Genomic DNA, 19,413 nt, shown 5'->3' with positions numbered 1-19,413 from the left:
CACATAAACCGGCATACAGAGAACCACAGACTGTGTGTAGCACCAAACAATAGTATATCTCACACTCACCTCTTTGTAAAGCATTGAGTTTTCCTCAGAAAGCCATGTGGTAGCAGATATTCTTCGTAGCAGGCACTTCCTGCACGATGCCTAGCAACACGCACTCCAGGGCACACTTTCCCAAGTTTTGTTAGCAATGGTGTGATACCAGGCATTAAATTGCTTGCCATGTTGTTTCACATGCTAGGCCGAGGTGGCTAGCAGCCAGTTTTATTCACAAATACTTGAATTTTTAGTGTAAAGAATGTACAACTTCCAGTAAACTGGGAGTTTGTAATTAGTTTAGGTTAAAACCAGAAGACAGCAAATGGGTTAGCCAGCTTGATAACACATATCAGTCTAGCGGCACACAGTATTTGCCTATGAAGAGTTGGCAGTAGATAAGAAAGGGCTCCAGATGAGTTCATGTGTGCAAAAACTGCTCGCCAGGGACTAAAGATTACATGCATGGAATATCCAATTATTGGAGTCCGTTGAACTGAACCAGTGGTGCAGATTGCATTCTAAACCTTGTATCAGTTGGCAAAGAGGTGAAACAATAACAGCCGGACAGTGTGGCCGAGCGGTTCTAGGCGCTTCAGTCTGGAAGCGCACGACCGCTGCAGTTGCAGGTTCGAATCTTGCCTTGGACATGGATGCGTGTGATGTCCTTAGGTTAGTTAGGTTTAAGTAGTTCTTAGTTCTAGGGGACTGATGACCTCAGATGTTAAGTCCCATAGTGCTCAGAGCCATTTTTTGAAACGATAACACGTGTGTTCCCACTGTACTAAGTAGGCCCCTCAGTGAATGCACTGGTCATTAACAGTATTAGAAATTTACAGACTGGGGATAATTAATGACAAAGTGATTTGGTGGACACTATTCACTGAACAGTATCATTCTGGGAACAGTTTTTAGTAATTTGCTTCTTAAGGTCAACTAATTACATTGAAAACGAAGAGATCAGTTACTGTAGACATTGGAAGAAACCAAAGTCGGACACATGAAATCTGGAGCATATTAATAGTTTTGAGGCTTAGCTATTTTATGCCAATGTTGACTTCAGAACTTGTTGGATTTTCAAGTTACAATTCACTCCCTATACAGCATCAAACATTTGCTTATCCAAAATTAGAGACGAAATATTATTGTCAGCATCAAAGTGACCACTATAACTTGTCAATGAGATTCTTCCTTATAATGGAAGACATGTTTTATTCTGGGATATGTAGTAAGTTGTTACATGTGATGTATGCCCTGGGCAATTCTGCTCTGTCCATTCCTATGTAACATTTATTTGGAGCAGATTAGTTGGTGGAATATACTACCATTTCCACACCTTCTTATTGGTAGACATTTGGTGCATAGTCCTTTCCATATAGAAAGCTGTGAAGTGGTTGCAGTAAAGTTGGAATGTAGCACTGTTGCTTTTATGAATGACAGTGCATATAGTGAGATAACCTATGCCAGTGGCAGGACTGGAATATAAAATAATAAGTGGGCATAAGGAATAGGTTTTGTGTATAGATCTTTCACAAAAATGTGACTCACATAAGGATAGAGCAGCACACTACCCACCAACGAAAATGTTAATAAAATTGAGAACATTGCACTTACTGTTATCCAAACAGTTGTTACTGATTCTGTTAATATAATCGGTATCTCACACACATCGTGCAAAGCAATTTTGATTTACAGGTTAGGCTTAAGTGGTTAGCAGCCAGTTTTATTCACAAATAGCTGAATTTATAGTGGAAACAACGTAACAAAGGCATTGCTGATGAATTGTTGTTTGACACTACTGTCACCGTATACTTACTTAAATACATTACAATACGTGTTGCAATGTGGATGTATAATTATAACATCAAAGCAAATTCAGTTATTTCAATGAAAGCTGCTCCCAGAGCCATGGGTGTAAAGAAATAAGAGATAAGCATTGCAATTTCAACTAATAGACAAGAGGTTCCTTTTTATTGTGGTGTTTTTCATTTCCAATGGCATGGTGAACTAGAAATTCACCCTGCCAGGTAGTACCTTCAGTGGTAAATATTCACTTGCAGTTTTGTTATATTTATACACAATAATCCCCTACTTCAGAAGCAAATAGTTGAATGTTTTAGTCTTCATAATTAGTTCTCAATATATTTCAAATGTTTTGTTCTGATTGAGGAACATTTTTCACATCTCTCACACATTCAGACTATTTGCTTGGATCTAGTGTAGCTACTACATAATGCTTCACTTATTCCTACATATTTCTTTCTGTGAATAACTGTTCTATAGCAGATTTAATGTTGAGTGCAATAGAAAATCGTCCTTTACTGTGGTTAGCTGATCAGCTCAACTCTGTGTCAGCTTCAGAACAAACACTGTCCATATCAGCCAATTCATCATTATTCATTTAAAATTGAGTTTTGCTCGCAGTAATATGGAAGCATGAGGTAACTGGACCACAGTTTCCAACATGAGCTTCTCCCGTTTTATTGCAAAGCTTGTAGTTTTGTTTTATATAAGATAATGTTTAAAATAGTGTTTTGTTGGAAAATGAAACTTTCTCTTTGAACTGTTCTGTTTGAAAAGGTCTCTGAATGTCTGAGTTAAAAAGAAATTCAAATGAAAAAATTCTCACCAGCTGTTCCCAGTTGCCTCAAGATTTAGGGTAACTGAACTCTGCCTGTCTATACTACATGCAAGCAGTGTTATTCTTGCTTGGGGTACATGCACTTGCTGACAAACATTAAAGTTATGCAGCAAAATCACATTTAGTTCCATAGCTACATTATTACCAATGTCAGGGGAGTTGTATTGTAGGCCAGTTTTTGTAATAATAAACCATCAAAGCCAGTTTTTGCAACAATAAAACATTAAGCTGTAAAACATGGGTGGTGTGAGGTGTCAGCTTTATGATAGTAACATTCTTGAGCTATCTCAATCAATTTACTTGAAATGTAGGTTGCATGTCTATCATAAATTAATAATGCTGGCCTCCGTGAGCAATTGTTGTTTGTTTTGTTTGGTGCAATACTCCACAATATGCAGTACATTTTGTTTTATGCAGCACTCTACAATATCCAGCACATCATCCAAGGACTGACCAAATCCTTTTTCTCCCATTGTTTACATTTGCCAGATATCTCCATCGTTTGACGGTAGGTAAGGTGACAATGCCACCACCACTGCCACCACCACCACCACCACCACAACCTTGTTGTAGAGATTTGGTGCACCATGGATTGTGTTATTTATGTTTCTCATACCATGTAGCACTTGTGTCAGGTCTTCGGAATGTAAGTAAATGCAGCCTGTTTTTGTATCCTTCTCCTGTATGTCTGCACAATGACTACGCCGGTTAAGTCTGTTTCATTATGAAGATTACCTTTAAATTTATTTTAGCCCATGTTTATTAAGTGCAACCGTGCCATAGAAATCTTTTTTTATTTGAAACAGTGGGGTAACTGGACTCTTATGGCCCAGTTACCCCAAGCATTGGGCCCTGTTGCCCATTTCAGAAGTCTGTTGGGGGCAATGGTGCCACCAATGCTAGAAGGAAAACTGTAACTCAAGAATCAGAAACAACCACTTATTTGCAATCTCTATTGTCTAGTAAACAGGATGTTAAAAAAATTCCATATATTGAGAGGTAGTAGCATGGACCAAAATAATAATAAAATGTCCAGAAAACACAAGCTCTAAAATGCATACCTTAGGAGCTATGAGCATTTGTTCATCTTCGCTAATGTTGAACATATCTCTAGCACTGCTAGCTCATTGCTATTATGAACAACCTACAGAATGCAGTAAACAGATAAGAACTCTTAGGGAATCTCACATTCTCTGAAAAACTCCATGTTGGTAAACAATACACTTATAGACATTGATGTGTGACACTAATGTTTGTACATCATTAATGGGGCTTGTAAATGCTTTAAAAGAACTTTCCTGCAATGTTAGTATAGCTTGCATATACCAAAGATTTCAAGTACCCACACAACTGAAGAACCAGTGGATTAAGACAGGGGAATTAGCTGGCCAGTGTACTGAACCTCCCCAACTGATACATTGGGCATAAACCTATCATAACACAAACTGGTTCCATTAGAACTAACTTATGCACTGCACTTACATGGAATTCTGAATTCTTTTTACAGCAGCAACACTGATAGATGTTTACTGCAAGCTATATCCATGGATAACAACAAGAGAAAGTGTCTTTGTCTTCATTTGTTTGCTGCATTCTGCAGAACATTTGTAATAGCAAAGAGCTTACAGTAGAAGAGATGTCTCATACAGTGCTTAAGATGAAGAAGTGCTCATACCTCTTAAGATATGCATTTTAGAGCCTATGTTTACTCGACATTTTTATCTTGTTTTGGTCCACACTACCACCTTTAAAAATATGTAACACTTTGTTTTAACATCTTGTATGAGATAAACAGTCAATAAAAATATATACCTACTGGGGTTGTGAGAATCAATCAATTCTCCTCGACTTCTCCACATTGTTACAGTGGAGAACAATTGCAAACATTACAGCCTAACTATGTCTGACAAATGCTTGTGAATGAGTTTCAGTGGGTTGTTTTACACAGACAAAACAATTCAGTTCTGTCTACAGTATAAGGATTAAATATCCATGTATTCATTGTGGGAAGACCCCATGGTCCCAGTTACACTGTGCTTTCTTATATCAAGTTTAGCATATTCCTTATTTTTATAAGTTGGTAAGCATTGTAGAAAAGTTTGATGGGACTGTTGTTTAACCATTTTTTGTTTGCATTGCCACTATTGAGATTGAGTTAGCTCTCATACCTCAAATGTCAAATTCAAATTAACTAGTAACATCTGCTTAAAATCATTCATGTGGTTTTGTGCCTCACACTTAAAATATTCATGTCATTTCATTCCAGCATTGTGAAAGGCTTTCCACCTGTGTCTCCTTACATAGGAGTAAGTCCAACACTGTGCTACCTCCTGAAGGAAAAGAAGCCTCTCTGTTGTCTCCAGCTTGCTAAGGTAAAATATTATTACTGTAAATCAATCCAAGAAATATAAATGAAGAAAATATTTTAAATATAATTATTAATTTCACGACACCACTTGATGGAGTGCTATATCATTTCAATTACTGCCCATAGAGAAAGATGGCTGAAAAGAATATACCAAAAGAGCTAATTTTGTTTTTTACTGTTATGAATACATTGTGTTAAACAGATGTTTGTGTTGTTAATATGCTGCTTCTTCATTAATGAACATTATTTCTACTCAGTTCCAAGAAAAGTTATTCCTTTTCAACTAATAACTTCATATGTGTTCCCAGCCCAGTCAGTGGATATTTTGGTACCAATCTCTTTCATTTGTATTATTGTGCTTCTTCTGTTGTGAGTTGTTATGTACAACTTGTACCAGGCAGCCAAACAGACTCACATAGGGTCACCTGGGCAATAATGCCATTCGATCATTTCATTTAGTATACCTTCATTTCATTTCATATACCATGAACCATGGATCTTGCCATCATTGGGGTGGCTTGCATGCCTCAGCAATAATGATAGCCATACTGCGGGTACAACCACAATGGAGGGGTGTCTGTTGAGAGGCCAGACAAATGTATGGTTCCTGAAGAGGAGCAGCAACCTCTTCAGTAGTTACAGGGGCAACAGTCTGGATGATTGACTGACCTGGCCTTGTAACATCGACCAAAATGGCCAAAGCAAGGGGAAACTACAGCCATAATTGTCCCAGAGGACATGCATCCCTGCTGTATGATTAAATGATGATGGCAGCAACCTCTTCAGTAGTTACAGGGGCAACAGTCTGGATGATTGACTGACCTAGCCTTGTAACATCGACCAAAATGGCCAAAGCAAGGGGAAACTACAGCCATAATTGTCCCAGAGGACATGCATCCCTGCTGTATGATTAAATGATGATGGCATTCTCTTGGGTAAAATATTCCAGAGGTAAAATAATCTCCCACTTGGATCTGCAGGCGGGGAGTACTCAGGAGGATTTCGTCATCAGGAAAGACAAAATTGGCTTTCTGTGGATCAGAGCCTGGCATATTAGATCACTTAATCTGGTGGGTAGGTTAGAAAATTTAAAAAGGGATTGGATAGGTTGAAGTTAAATATAGTGAGAATTACTGAAGTTTGGTAGCAGGAGGAACAGGATTTCTGGTCAGGTGAATACAGGGTTATAACTACAAAGTCAAGTAGGGGTAATGCAGGAATGGGTTTAATAATGAATTAGGAAATTCAGAATGCAGGTAAGCTACTATGAACAGCATCGTGTGCATGCATTGGCGTAGCGAAGATAGACACAAAGCTCATACCTACCACAGTAGTACAAGTTTACCAGGTATAGAAGTATGAAACCAGAATTTCCCTATAAATGTTGCTAGCTGTAATTGTAGGGCCTGTGAGGCCACATCTGCAGTGCCATCTGCTTCCTGTAGTGGCTGATGATGAATGTTAACGTAGAGTAACCCAAGTTCCATACACTGGTATATCTTTCAAACCCATAAACACTTCGAGTTTTGTGCCTACAGACTACAATTTGCAGACAGCATTGGTTTTCTGTTATCATTTGAAGAAAACTGCTGCAGAATTGCATCAAATGCATGTCGAAGCTTTTGGCGAACACGCTCTTAAGAAAACAGTGTTTCAAGTGGTTCAAAAAATTCAAAAATGGTGATTTTGATGTGAGGAATGACAAGGGTGGGAAACCACCAAAAAAGATTGAAGACAACAAATTGCAGGCCTTTTTTGCTAAAGATTATATTCAAACTCAACAGGAACTCACAGAACAATTGAATGTGATCCAGAAAGCTATGGGAAAGGTGCAAAAAGTGGGAAAATGGCTTCTGCATGAACTGAATGAAAGACAGCAAGCAAATTGAAAGACCACTTGTGAAATGCTGCTCTCCAGATACAAAAGAAATTCGTTTCTCCGTTGAATAGTACAGGTAATGAAAAATGGGTATATTTTGAGAATCCCATGTGTTATAAATCATGGGTGAATCCAGGAAAACCATCAACATCCACTGAAAGATCCAATTGCTTTGGAAAGAAGACAATGCTCTGTGTTTGGTTGTTTTTAAGGGTAGAGCCCCTCCACGCCCACACCGACATGATGGCCAACTCAAAAGGTCTTCTGCCATCTCTGCGTAAGGGTTAGTTTTCACTAAAGTGAGGTATCACAGGATGTGAGTATTGCGATGTTTGCGTACATCTGGTTACGGTTAACCATTTATACACGCCCATCTGAAGATATATTGGGTCAAAAGTCAAACGAAGGGTAACGGTTTGAAGGGCAGAGGGAAAAAAGTGCCAAGGCAAACTCCAAGGGAAAAAAAACTCTGCAATAGTTAGGTTGGGTAGTAAGAGCAGTAGTGGATGTCTTGCTGACTGCGACAGTTCATGCAAGGGTAGGCTATGTTAATAGTGGATACTGTGCAAGAAGATACTGTGTCAGTGCCATGGTCGTTATAATAAAAAGAGTCCGGTGTGGCAACGCAGTGCGTTGCCTTACGCCCTCTGCTGTGCTGTGTTATCAGTGACTTGGCATAGCTTCATCAGGCTGGTGCTGAATGGCAGCAGCTCGCTGTTGGTCAGCGTCCCTTGCTACTGCGTGACGCAGTTCTGCTGTAGCTACTGCTCGAGCAGCTCTGCTTGCTCGGTGTATGGCGCCACAGTATCATCGGAGAGCTGCAGGCCATTATCTCGCACATGTGTGATGTAGGCTGCCCTTTTGATTTCTCAGTCCCTTGTGGGGGCTGTCCCCATGGTGCTTGGCATCAGTGCCGGTACCGTTGGGACGGCGGTTGTCTTCTTGGCATCCTTCCCCTGCGGCGCTACTGGGGCAGCATGTGGGGCAGGCATCCGAACGCTCTTCTGCGAGTTTGCAGGAGCACTCACAGGAGTTAAAACCCCTTCTGCTGCTCGGAAGCCTTGGGCAAGGACTGCACACAGCTGCCTCAAGGCCTCTTCCTTCTCTGCAGCCATGACGGCTGCGAAGGCAGCCTTCTCTGTTGCCATGATGGCTTTGAGGGCTGCTCTGGCTTCCTCGATGGTGGTGCTGATGTCGACGCCATTGCTCTTCTCAGGGGTGTGGGCTGCGTCCCGATCGTCCGCCTCCGTGCAGTTGTCCCCACTCTTGGTGGGGGGGAGCTGCCTCTGCGCTGTCCCTCAGCTTAGCCAGGCTGGTCTACACCCCTTGTCGTCACCTATGTCATTGTATCTTCCGCTGCATCACTGTGGCCACAGCTGCCTCGCCACACCAGGCACAAGTCGGTAGAGCTTCTCTGCCACAGTCGCAGACATGGTTGTTGTGCTCACTGGAGCACTTGACGCACTGCGCCGCATTGCAGCAGTACTTTACAACATGGCCCTCACCCTGGCACTTGAAGCATTGGGCTGGGGGTCCGTGGTCGTCGGGAGAGCCTCCGTCGTAACCGGAAAGCCCAGCAGCCTCCGCAAGCTGGAGATGTTGCCCTCACCATCAGCTGTTTGCACAGTCACAGCATAGAGCAGCGGCCTCTTCTTGTTCGTCCGGTTGTGCAACCTTGTGGTTGCATTACCGAACCTGGCTCACAGCAGCCCTTCCCGGACCGCTGCTTTGTCACAGCACCAAGGCAACCCCTTTAGGAGTGCCTTGGTCATCTTCTTCCTTCCATCTGAAGGCACCTTCTAACATGCCGGCAGCTTGTCGACTGTGTGGGTAGCCACAGTGATACTGATAGCCCTTAGTCGGCCAGGTTCGCTGCCAAAATGCAGATCAGCGAATCTGTGTTGACAGACTCATAGACCACTTTGTTCTTGGTGCAATTCGTCATTAAGTTGAACAGTGCCATCCACCCGCCTTTGCACTGAAACGTCGAAGGGGGAACAGGCTGCGCCTCATCTTCTCGGGTCTTCCTTGCTTGGTCGGCAGACTCAGTGAGTTGCACAACCGAAGGCCCCCTCGTGGCAGCAGGTTTCTTCTGCGCATTCTTCTTTCCCATGCTGTGGTGCACAGAACACGACAGTTTGTTGGCATTGTGAAAACAACACATGGCAGTTTGCTTTTCGCGGCACCCACAGCACAGAACTTCTTCTGGAGCTCTCCTCGCGCAGAGGCAGCGATGCGCACACATCGGTGGCTCAGGCCGAACTCTGTGTTTGGTGGGATCAGAAGAGTGTCATCTATTACGAGCTGCTAAAACCTGGTGAAACTATTAACATTGATTGCTACTGACAGCAAATGATTGATTTAAATTGAGCATTACATGCAAAATGACCAGAATATGGAAAAACGCAACACAAAGTCATATTACTCCATGCTAATGACCCATCATACACAGCAAAATTGGTCAGGGAAATGATCGAGGCATTCAGTTGGGAAATATTAGGGCATGCAGCTTATTCTCCAGACTTGGCACCACCCGATTGTCATCTATTTGCATCACTGGGACATGCTCTTGCTAAACAACACTTCAACGTGTATGAAAATGGCTCGCTGACTGTTTCGCCTCAAAAGAAAAACAGTTTTTTTGGCAAGGCATTCATAGCCTGCTGGAGGGGTGGGAGAAATGTATAAATAGCAATGGAGATTATTTTGAATAAAATATTGTTTATCGGTTTCAAACAACAGACATGTAATTATTGCAACAAAATTCCAGTTTCATACTTCTACACCTGGTACATGCCAAGTAGCTCCATAGATTATGAAGAGATCAAAGAAAGGTATGATGAGGTAAAAGTAGCTGAAGGGGGTGGAAATGTAATCGTGATGGGGGACTGGAATTCAATAGTCAGAAAAGGAAGAGAAGAAAAAATAGTAGCTGAATGTGGACTGAGGGAAAGAAATGAAAAAGGAAGCTGCCTGATAGAAATTTTCCACAGAGCTTAATTTAATCATCACTAACACTTGTTTTAAGAATCATAAAATAAGGTTCTATATGTGGAAGAGACCTGGAGACACCAGAAGGTTTCAGATTGATTATATAATGATTAGACAGAGATTTAGGAACCAGATTTTAAATTGTAAGGTATTTCCAGAGGCAGATGTGTACTCTGACCACAATTTATTGCTTATGAACTGTAGATTAAAAATTAAGAAATTGCGAAAAGGTAGGAAATTATGGGGATGGGGACCTGGATAAGTTCAAAGAACCAGATGTTGTTGTGAGCTTCAGAGGGAGCATTATACAAAGGATGACTAGAACAGGGGAAAGGAATACAGTAGAAGACGAATGGGTAGCTTTAAGAGATGAAATAGTGAAGGCAGTTAGAGGATTTAGGGAAAAGAAAAGCAGCTATATAAATATCAAGAGCTGAGATGGTAAACCAGTCGTAAGCAAAGAAAGAAAAGCTGAAAGGTGGAAAGTGTATGCAGAGAGTCTATAAAAGGAAGATGTACTTGAGGGCAATATTGCAGAAATGGAAGAGGATGTAGATTAAGATGAGAAGGGAGATATAATACTGCGTGAAGAATTTGAGAAAGCACTGAAAGACATAAGTCAAAACAAGGCCCTGGGAATAGACAACATTCCATGAGAGCTGCTGATAGCCACTAGAGCTGCTGGGAGCCAGCCGTGACACAACTCTTCCATTTGTTGTGCAAGGTATATGAGACAGACTAAATACCTCAGGCTTCAAGATGAATCTAATAATTCCAGTGCCAAAATTTCCGAACTATCAGTTTAATCAGTAATGATTGCAAAATACTCGCATGAATTCTGTACAGAAGAATGGAAAAACTGTTAGAAGCAGACCTCAGTGAAGACCAGTTTGGGTTCCAGAGAACTGTAGAAAACACAAAGTAATACTGACCCTACGACTTGTCTTACAAGGTAGATTAAGAGAAGGCAAACTTCCATTTATAGCATTTGTCAATTTAGAGAAATCATTTGACAGTGTTGATTGAAATACTCTCTTTGAAATTCTGAGTGTAGCATGGGTAAAATACAGGGTGCAAAAGGGCAATTTACAGCTTGTACAGAAACCAGACAGCAGTTACAAGAGTCAAGGGACTGAAAGGGAGGCTGTGGTTGAAAAGGGAGTGAGACAGCGTTGTAGTGTATCCCCAGTGTTATTCAAAATGTATACTGAGCAAGCAATAAAGAAAACCAAAGAAAAACTTGGGGTGGGAATTAAAATCCACGGAGAAGAAATAGAAACCTTCAGGGTTGCCAATGACATTGTAATTCTGTCAGAGACAGCAAAGGAATTGGTAGAATAGTTGAACGGAATGGACAGTGTCTTGAAAGGAGGCCAGAAGATAAATACCAATAATAGCAAAACAAGGGTATGGAATGTAGTCGAATTAAATCAGCTGATGCTAAGGAAATTAGATTAGGAAATGAAACGCTTAAAGTAGTAGCTGAGTTTTGCAATTTGGGCAGCAAAATAACCAATGATTGTCAAAGTAGAGAGGAAATAAAATGTAGGCTGGCAATGGCAAGAAAAGCATTTGTGAAGAATAGACATTTATTAATATCGAATATAGATAGTTGTTTGTCTGGAGTGTAGCCATGTATGGAAGTGAAACATGGACCATAAACAGTTTAGATGAAAAGAGAATAGAAGCTTTCCAAATGTGGTGCTACAGAAGAATGCTGAAGATTAGATGGGTCAATCACATAAATAATAAGGAACTGGGGAGACAAGAAATTTGTGACTCAACTTAACCCAAAGAAGGGATCAGTTGATAGGACATATTCTGAGACATCAAGTGATCACCAATTTAGTATTGGAGGGAAGTGTGGGGGAGGGGGGGGGGGTAAAAATCATAGAGGGAGACCAAAAGATGGATACACTAAGCAGATTCAGAAAGATGTAGGTTGCAGTAGTTATTCGGAGATGAAGAGGCTTGCACAGGATAGAGTATCATGGAGAGCAACAATAATCTAGGGAGGACATGTTTTCTTTCTTTTTTCCTTTAGTACTCTTTCTTGTTGCTACAATATTGCTGAATATTTTTCAGGTTTCAGCACATTTTATTTTCAGTGCCAATAGCATGACAGTTTATTAAGTTGCTCAAGAATTATTTAGGTCTCATACAGAAACTGCCATGGGTGTTTTATAGTTTTGTGCTAAACCTAGCCTAACCTCATTGAATTCACCAACATTTCAAAATGCCATAAATGTCATGTTTCTTGTATGAATTACTTAGACAAATTAAACAATATTATGAAAAGGAAAGTTGCTACACACCCTGTAGCGAAAATGCTGGAGTCGCAGATAGGCATAACAAAAATACTCTCGCAATTAAAGCTTTTGGCCATTAAGGCCTCCATCAACAATAGATCACACACACACAACTGCAGTCTCAGGCAATTAACGGCTGAAAGCTTTAATTGCAAGAGTCTTTCTGTTGTGCCTATCTGCGATTCAGCATCTCCGCTATGCGGTGAGTAGCAACTTTCCTTTTCATAATATTGTTACTTTCCACCCTGGATTTTCCATTATTTGATTTTAAACAAATTAAATGTTGTTAAAATACAGATGTGTGGGGCTGCTGAAAGGTTTCCAAATAGAAAGATGCAGGAAAGAAAAATCTAGAAAGCTAGAAAAGCTAGAACGGGCTGTAATTATGAAAACTGCTGCATGACTGTAAAATGTAATATTTGGTATTAAAATTTCATATTGATTTCATATAAGAGTAAAATCAATTACACCAATTGTGAGCTATAGCTTACAGCAACTACTAACAGTAACAAGTCATATATTTGAACAAAGAACAAACATGTCAAGATAGGCAACAGATTTAAAAGATGGGCCAAGTTTCATAGCATAGGTGTTGGTAATTGTTATCTCTATAGCTTTATTCGTAGACAAAAGTCTTCTATAACCCAACAGTATCAGCTGTAGTTTAGTAGATTAAATTTGAATGCCAAATCAAAGACATTAGGAAGACCAAGAAGATATCATTTGATAATAAGTTCCAGGTAACTGTCAGTTTTAAGCCATGCGTGGTAGTCAGTGTTCTGTGATTCGAATTCTTGACAGATGAAAATAAAAAAAGATACTGTTATAATTGCTGCAGTGCAAGAAATAATTTGAACTTCCTGAAAAACACCAATGGGGACACTCCTCATACTAGTGTAAAAATCACAATAGTTTTTTAACAATGTGGTAAGTCCCATTAAGGTATTGCGTAGAGAGGAAAATTCACACACATCTCACTGATGTGTCAGCTCTCACTCAGTCACAGTGCATATGGCAAAATTTACATGTGAACACTGTAAATGAGGTTTAGTTTGCAGTACCAATCTGCATTCTGGTTGAAAGACGTCCTGTGAAACATTGCTAAACACCTCTGACATCTATCTAGAACAGATAGTTAGTAACCCCACTCTTGATGGAAATATACTGGATGTAATGACAACAAATAGATCTAACCTCTTTAAGACATCCACAGCAATGCTTACCAAAGTACAAAGGACAGCTAAAACAAAGAGAAAGATTTATATGTTCACTAAACTAGATAAAAAATTGATAGTGTCATAGCGCAGTGAGGAACTTGAAACTTTCAGCACAGGACAGGAGCATGCGGAGGAACTATGGCTCAAGTTTACAAGAACAGTTGACTCTGCACTGGATACATAAGTACCCAGTAGAACAGTTCATAATGGGAGGGAACCTCCATGGTATTCAGTCACTGTAAAGTAACTTCTAAAGAAACAGAGACTACTGCATAATAGGTGTAAAACAAAGTGTATGGCTATAGATAGAGAGATGCTGACTGAAGTGCATTTGGCTGTCAGGAGAGCAATGCTTGATACCTTTGATGACTACCACAGTAGAATGTTTTTGTTATTTCACAAAATCCAAATAAATTCTGGTCATATGCAAAGGCTGTTGATGGCACCAAAGTAAGTGCCCTGTCACTAGCACGTGAGACAGGAACTGAAACTGGCGGTAGCAAAGCAAAAGCTAAAATGATTAATTCCATTTTCAAACATTCTTTTACAAAGGAAATTCCCAGGAGAGCTGCCCCAATTTAAACCTCCTACCACTGAAAAGATGAATGAATTCAGTATCAGTGTCAGTGGTGTTGAGAAACAGCTGAAATCGTTAAAATTGAACAAAGCTCCAGGCCCTGATGTAATAGCCGATGGTAAACCTTTCAGGATGTGAAGTCATGGTCCAAGAAACTCTTCTGTTCCTGATGTTTCGTCCAGGACTGTGCTGGACATCCTCAGAGGCACTCCTCTGCTGCGTCTTGCTGAGTCAGTCGGCAAGACTTAGCAGAAGAGCACATCTGAGGATATCCAGTGTCGTCCTGGACAAAACGTCAGGAGCAGAAGAGTTTCTTTGGCCACTAGTTCACACCCTGAAAGGTTTACCAGCAGTTATGCCATCTGGTCATGAAAGTCTTCATTCCCTGATGGAATCCCTGAATTTGCAGCTAACAATAATCTATCATTGGTCCCTCTAACAAAACACAGTGCCCAGTCTGTGGAAGAAGACACATGTCACAACCATCTACAAGCAGGGTAGTAGAAGTGATCCACAAAACTACCATCCAGTATCCTTGATGCTGATTACATCAAGAACATTAGAACATTTTCTGAGCTCGAAGATAATGAGATATTCTGAGCAGAATAACCGTCTCAGTGCCAACCAGCATGGAATCCAAACACATCAATCATGTGAAATGAAACTACCACGTTTCCTCACATAATGTGCTGAAGGCTTTGGATCAAGGCAGCAGGTAGATGAAGTATTTATTGATTTTCGAAAAACATTTGAGTCAGTACCACTCTGAAACTTACTGTCAAAAGTGTGATCAATATGGGGTACCAAGTGAAGTTTGTGACTGGATTGAGGGGATTTTGATAGAGATGACGTGGTATGTTATGTTGGATGGGGAATCATCATCAGATGTAGAAGTAAATTCAGGTGTGCCCCAAGGAAGTATGTTGGGACCTTGCTGTTCATATTGTGTATTAATGACCTTGCAGACAATATAAATAGTAAAATCAGGCTGTTTGGGGATGATGCAGTTATCTATAATGAAGTACTATCTGAGAGAAGCTACATAAATATTCAGTCAGATCTTGATAAGATTTCAACATGGTGCAGTGATTGGCAACTTTCTCTAAATATTCACAAATGTAAAATTTTGCACTTCACAAAATGAAAAAATGTAATATCCATGATTACAATATCAGTTAGTCACTTTTGGAATCGTCCAGCTCATACAAATCTGTCAATGTAACACTTCGAAGGGATATGAAACAGAATGATCGTTTAGGTTCAGTCATGGGCAGAGCAGGTGGTGGACTTATTGCTAGAATACTGGGGAACTGCAAAAAAGAGATTGCTCACAAATCACTCATGCAGCCCATCCTAGAACAATGCCCAAGTGTGTGGAACCCACACCAGCTAGGACTGACAGGGGATATTAAACATATACGGAGAAAGGTAGCACGAATGGTCTCAGTTTTGTTTAATCCACGTGATAATGTCACAAAGATACTGAAGTAACTCAACTGGAAGGCTCTTGATGATAGACATAAACTATCCCAAGAAAGACTATTAACAAAGTTTCAAGAACTGGCTTTAGATTATGACTCTAGGAAAATACTACAATCTCATATGTATTGCTCACATAGGGATCATGAGGATAAGATTAGAATAATTACTGCATGCACTGTGGCATTCAAACAGACATTGTTCCGGCACTCCACATGTGAGAGTAATGGGAAGAAACCCTAATGACGGGTACAATGGGATATACCCTCTGCCATGCACCTCACAGTGGTCTGCGGAGTATAGATACAGATGTAGCTACTCTGTTGTTGTTGGTGGTGGTGGTTAGTGTTTAACGTCCTGTCGACAACGAGGTCATTAGAGACGGAGCGCAAGCTCGGGTTAGGGAAGGATTGGGAAGGAAATCGGCCATGCCCTTTCAAGGGAACCATCTCGGCATTTGCCTGAAATGATTTAGGGAAATCACGGGAAACCTAAATCAGGATGGCCGGAGACGGGATTGAACCGTCGTCCTCCCGAATGCAAGTCCAGTGTGCTAACCACTACGCCACCTTGCTCGGTGGCTACTCTGTTGCTGTTACTACTCAAAAGAAGAGTTCATGAATGACAAGCTAATAATTTATTTAGTTAACGTAACATTTAGTAAACATAACTATCTATCCACAGTAAGTGTTATGTTAATACAGTATTAAAATTTTGTGTTGTATTGTTAAATATTAGTGATGGTATGTTATAGATTTATATGTAGGTGCATATATTCATAGCAACCAAAGTACATAAACCCAGTTCTAGTTGTTTCCTTTGTGTATATGATGCAATGTTTTAGGTTAAAAGCCATCAAAGGCAGAGTTGCAGGAGAACCGTAAATACAGTTTAAAATTATATATTGCAGTTTGACAGAGAAATGGTAATAATGAGTGGCCCTTTATCACTAACTTCTTTTTTGCTGTTGTCTCAGCTAACTGGAAATCAGTCGTGTTTCAACCGAGTGTCATGCTGGTCCTAGTTTATTGGAATTCAAGCAGATGAGAACACAGTTTTAAATGTATATGTCCCCCTCCTTGATTCTTCTGATGACTCTGTTTGCTTGATGACCAACAGCAGTCGTTGGATATTCAACAGCATAATGAGCAGTACACCTCCACCTGGCTGTTGACTGCTGCATTACATTCCAGAAAATATATAAAAAATTACATTTTTAAGATATAAACTGTGGTCTTACTCATTTACACAGTCTACATGTCTTTTAAACTTGCACTGTTAAATAAACTCACAAGTTTAATTCTGTGAAAATTTTCCTCCATCACAACTTCACATTTGCATTGCAAATATTACCCAGGACTATAAGATGAAAATTGAGAAAGTAGCACACCACAGCTACTTTAACCAAGAAAGAATAGGTAGGCACACTGAACAAGAAGCTGAAGTGTGCTACTCTGTTGCTGTTACTACTCGAAAGAATAGTTCATGAATGACAAGCTAATAATTTATTTAGTAAACATAACTATCTATCCACAGTAAGTGTTATGTTAATACAGTATTAAAATATTGTGTTGTATTGTTAAATATTAGTGATGTTATGTTATAGATTTTTTAATATCTGCTGTTAGGATAATGAATAAACCATAATTTAAAATTCATAGAGTTTATTCCTTTCTGAACATTTGTATAAGCCATCATAGCCAGTAGCAAAAGGACTACTCATTCATAATGTACAACATGATGTAATGCTGCACCTGAAAGGATCATATTTCTAAATTAATAGTTTTAATAGTCAAGCTGTGCTTAGGAATTCTAAAATTTCAGATGCACATGATAACACTTTAAAATATTTTAAAGTAATGAGTAAACAAATTGTTGTTTCAGATGCATTAAAAAATATTAACTATTATATCTCTGCTAATGGAAGGGGAAAGAATTTTAGAAAACTTAAGGATTTCCCCTGAAGCTGTTTACATTACATTTCCAACTCATTTTATGTTTCTTCGAAAATGTGTAGCCATTGCAGGATCTTCTCTGACCACACATTTAAAAAGATTAAAACTACTTAAGTATGATGATATTTGCAAACAATAAGGTGTGGTCTCAAAATATAAATGTGATTTTGTGCTTCGTGGCATGAATTCTCAGTTATTAATCAGTTCAAACATGAGGGCTATGTAGCCAAAACTGCTTGTCATAAGCTGTTGTGAAACATACTACACAGATTATCTGTAGTATATGCTTTCTTTTGCAAACGTTCCTGTTTGATGATACTTCAGCACGTTTCACATTATTATTTTAACATGCATTTTTATTTATAACATGCCCCATTACAATATTTATAGTAGATATATGTAGTGTGTGTGTGTGTGTGTGTGTGTGTGTGTGTGTGTGCGTGTAGAGTATAGTGTAATGTTTGTTGGATGATAATGACAGAAGAGAGAAGGTGAAACCCTGTGCCAGCACATATAGTGATGGGAACAACCGAATGAAAACAATCGATTCATTCGGTTGGTGCAAAACTCATTCAGTTGTAGTTTTATGTATTGGTTGGATTACCCATTAATTCTTTTGACTGAAACTAGTCTTTGGGAGTAATTGACTGAAAACAACCAATTCCACCAGTTGGACTACTCATTCATTCTTTTAAATGAAACCAGTATTTGGGAGCAACCAAATGAAGACAATCATTGAGTTGGTCAGACTACTCATTTATTCTTTTGAATGAAACCAGTCTGTGGAGCAACAAAATGAAAACAGTCAAATCAGCTGGTTGTAGTTTTATGCGTTGATTGGATTATTATTCATTTATTTTTTTCGAATGAAAGCTGTCTGTGGTAGCAGCCAAGTGGAAACATTCAACACCGGGGTAGCACTGTGTATTGACTGAATTATTTTTCTTTCTTTTCAAGTGAAAACAGTCAGAAGTTTTCTGATGATTGAACCATGTATTCATTCTTTCATCTGAATGCACTCTTTAGTGTTTTGATTGACTGATCTATCCATTTATTCTTCTGAGTGAAACCAGTCTGCAGTACTTAGTTGAACTAAATCAGTGCTCCATTATACTGTCAGAGGGTAGCCCTACCCACCAGGGCTAAGTGAAGACATATCTTAGAGGGAGTGCCAAAGTTAAAATAAGCATTATACATGTTCATTTAAGTATGTACTGAATGCAGTAATTTTCTTGTCATTGTTTAAAACTGATTCTTATATTGTGGATTAAGTTGTTTCAAGTGCCATTAATGCGTAACTAATTAAGCTCACATATCGCTGGGGTAGGCCTGCCATCACTTGAATTGCCGACCCCAGACAAAAACTTTGAAAACCCTGGACATCTGGGTCAAATCAGATTATTTTCCCAGGCACACAAACAGTCTGTAGAATATAAAATGGCCAATGGACATGAAGTATTGCCAGAAGTGGGGTCGTGAGAGGGGGAGTGTTTCCACACTTGTGTTTCAGTGTTGATAACACCAGCAGGTGCACATCTCTTACCAATCAGCAGATATAAATTACATGTTTGTGAATGCACTTTGCAGAGATATCCATGTTGAACAGTTGTGCTCAGTAACAGTAAGGCATATGAACGTAAATTAAGTCAAAATTAATACAGCTCTGTGAGTAGAAAGCAAATGACATTTAAAATATTCAATTGGCTGCTGGGTGGGGCAACATCATGGTGCATGCGATTGCAAATTGCTGGTGGCTTCTCATTGTCTCAAGGAAGTATGGAAAATACAGGGAGTTCCAAAAATGATGTGTACAATTTTGATCACGTATATTTCACAAATGAGGAATGGTAGAAACGTACATATTGTAGCATGATGTTTACACACATCTACTAAGTTCCAGTAGTCACTTAACAGTGTTCACTGTGTTAAGGTGACCATATTTTCTAGACCAAAAT

General features: G+C 39.6%; 1 protein-coding gene across 1 annotated transcript in view; it reads left to right on the top strand.

Annotated features, from left to right (window-relative positions):
- LOC126238016 (potassium channel subfamily T member 2) overlaps window positions 1-19,413 on the top strand; it is a 1,051,128-nt gene that overhangs the window by 895,033 nt on the left and 136,682 nt on the right. Inside the window, exon 17 of the mRNA XM_049947763.1 lies at window positions 4,950-5,055. Within this exon, the coding sequence (XP_049803720.1) occupies window positions 4,950-5,055 (106 nt within the window). The remainder of the gene's footprint in view (window positions 1-4,949; window positions 5,056-19,413) is intronic.

Source organism: Schistocerca nitens, chromosome 1, assembly GCF_023898315.1.
Source record: "Schistocerca nitens isolate TAMUIC-IGC-003100 chromosome 1, iqSchNite1.1, whole genome shotgun sequence".
NCBI classification, from domain to species: Eukaryota; Metazoa; Arthropoda; class Insecta; order Orthoptera; family Acrididae; genus Schistocerca; species Schistocerca nitens.
The sequence above is the reverse complement of the archived record's forward strand: the minus strand, read 5'-3'. Positions and strand labels throughout refer to the sequence as shown.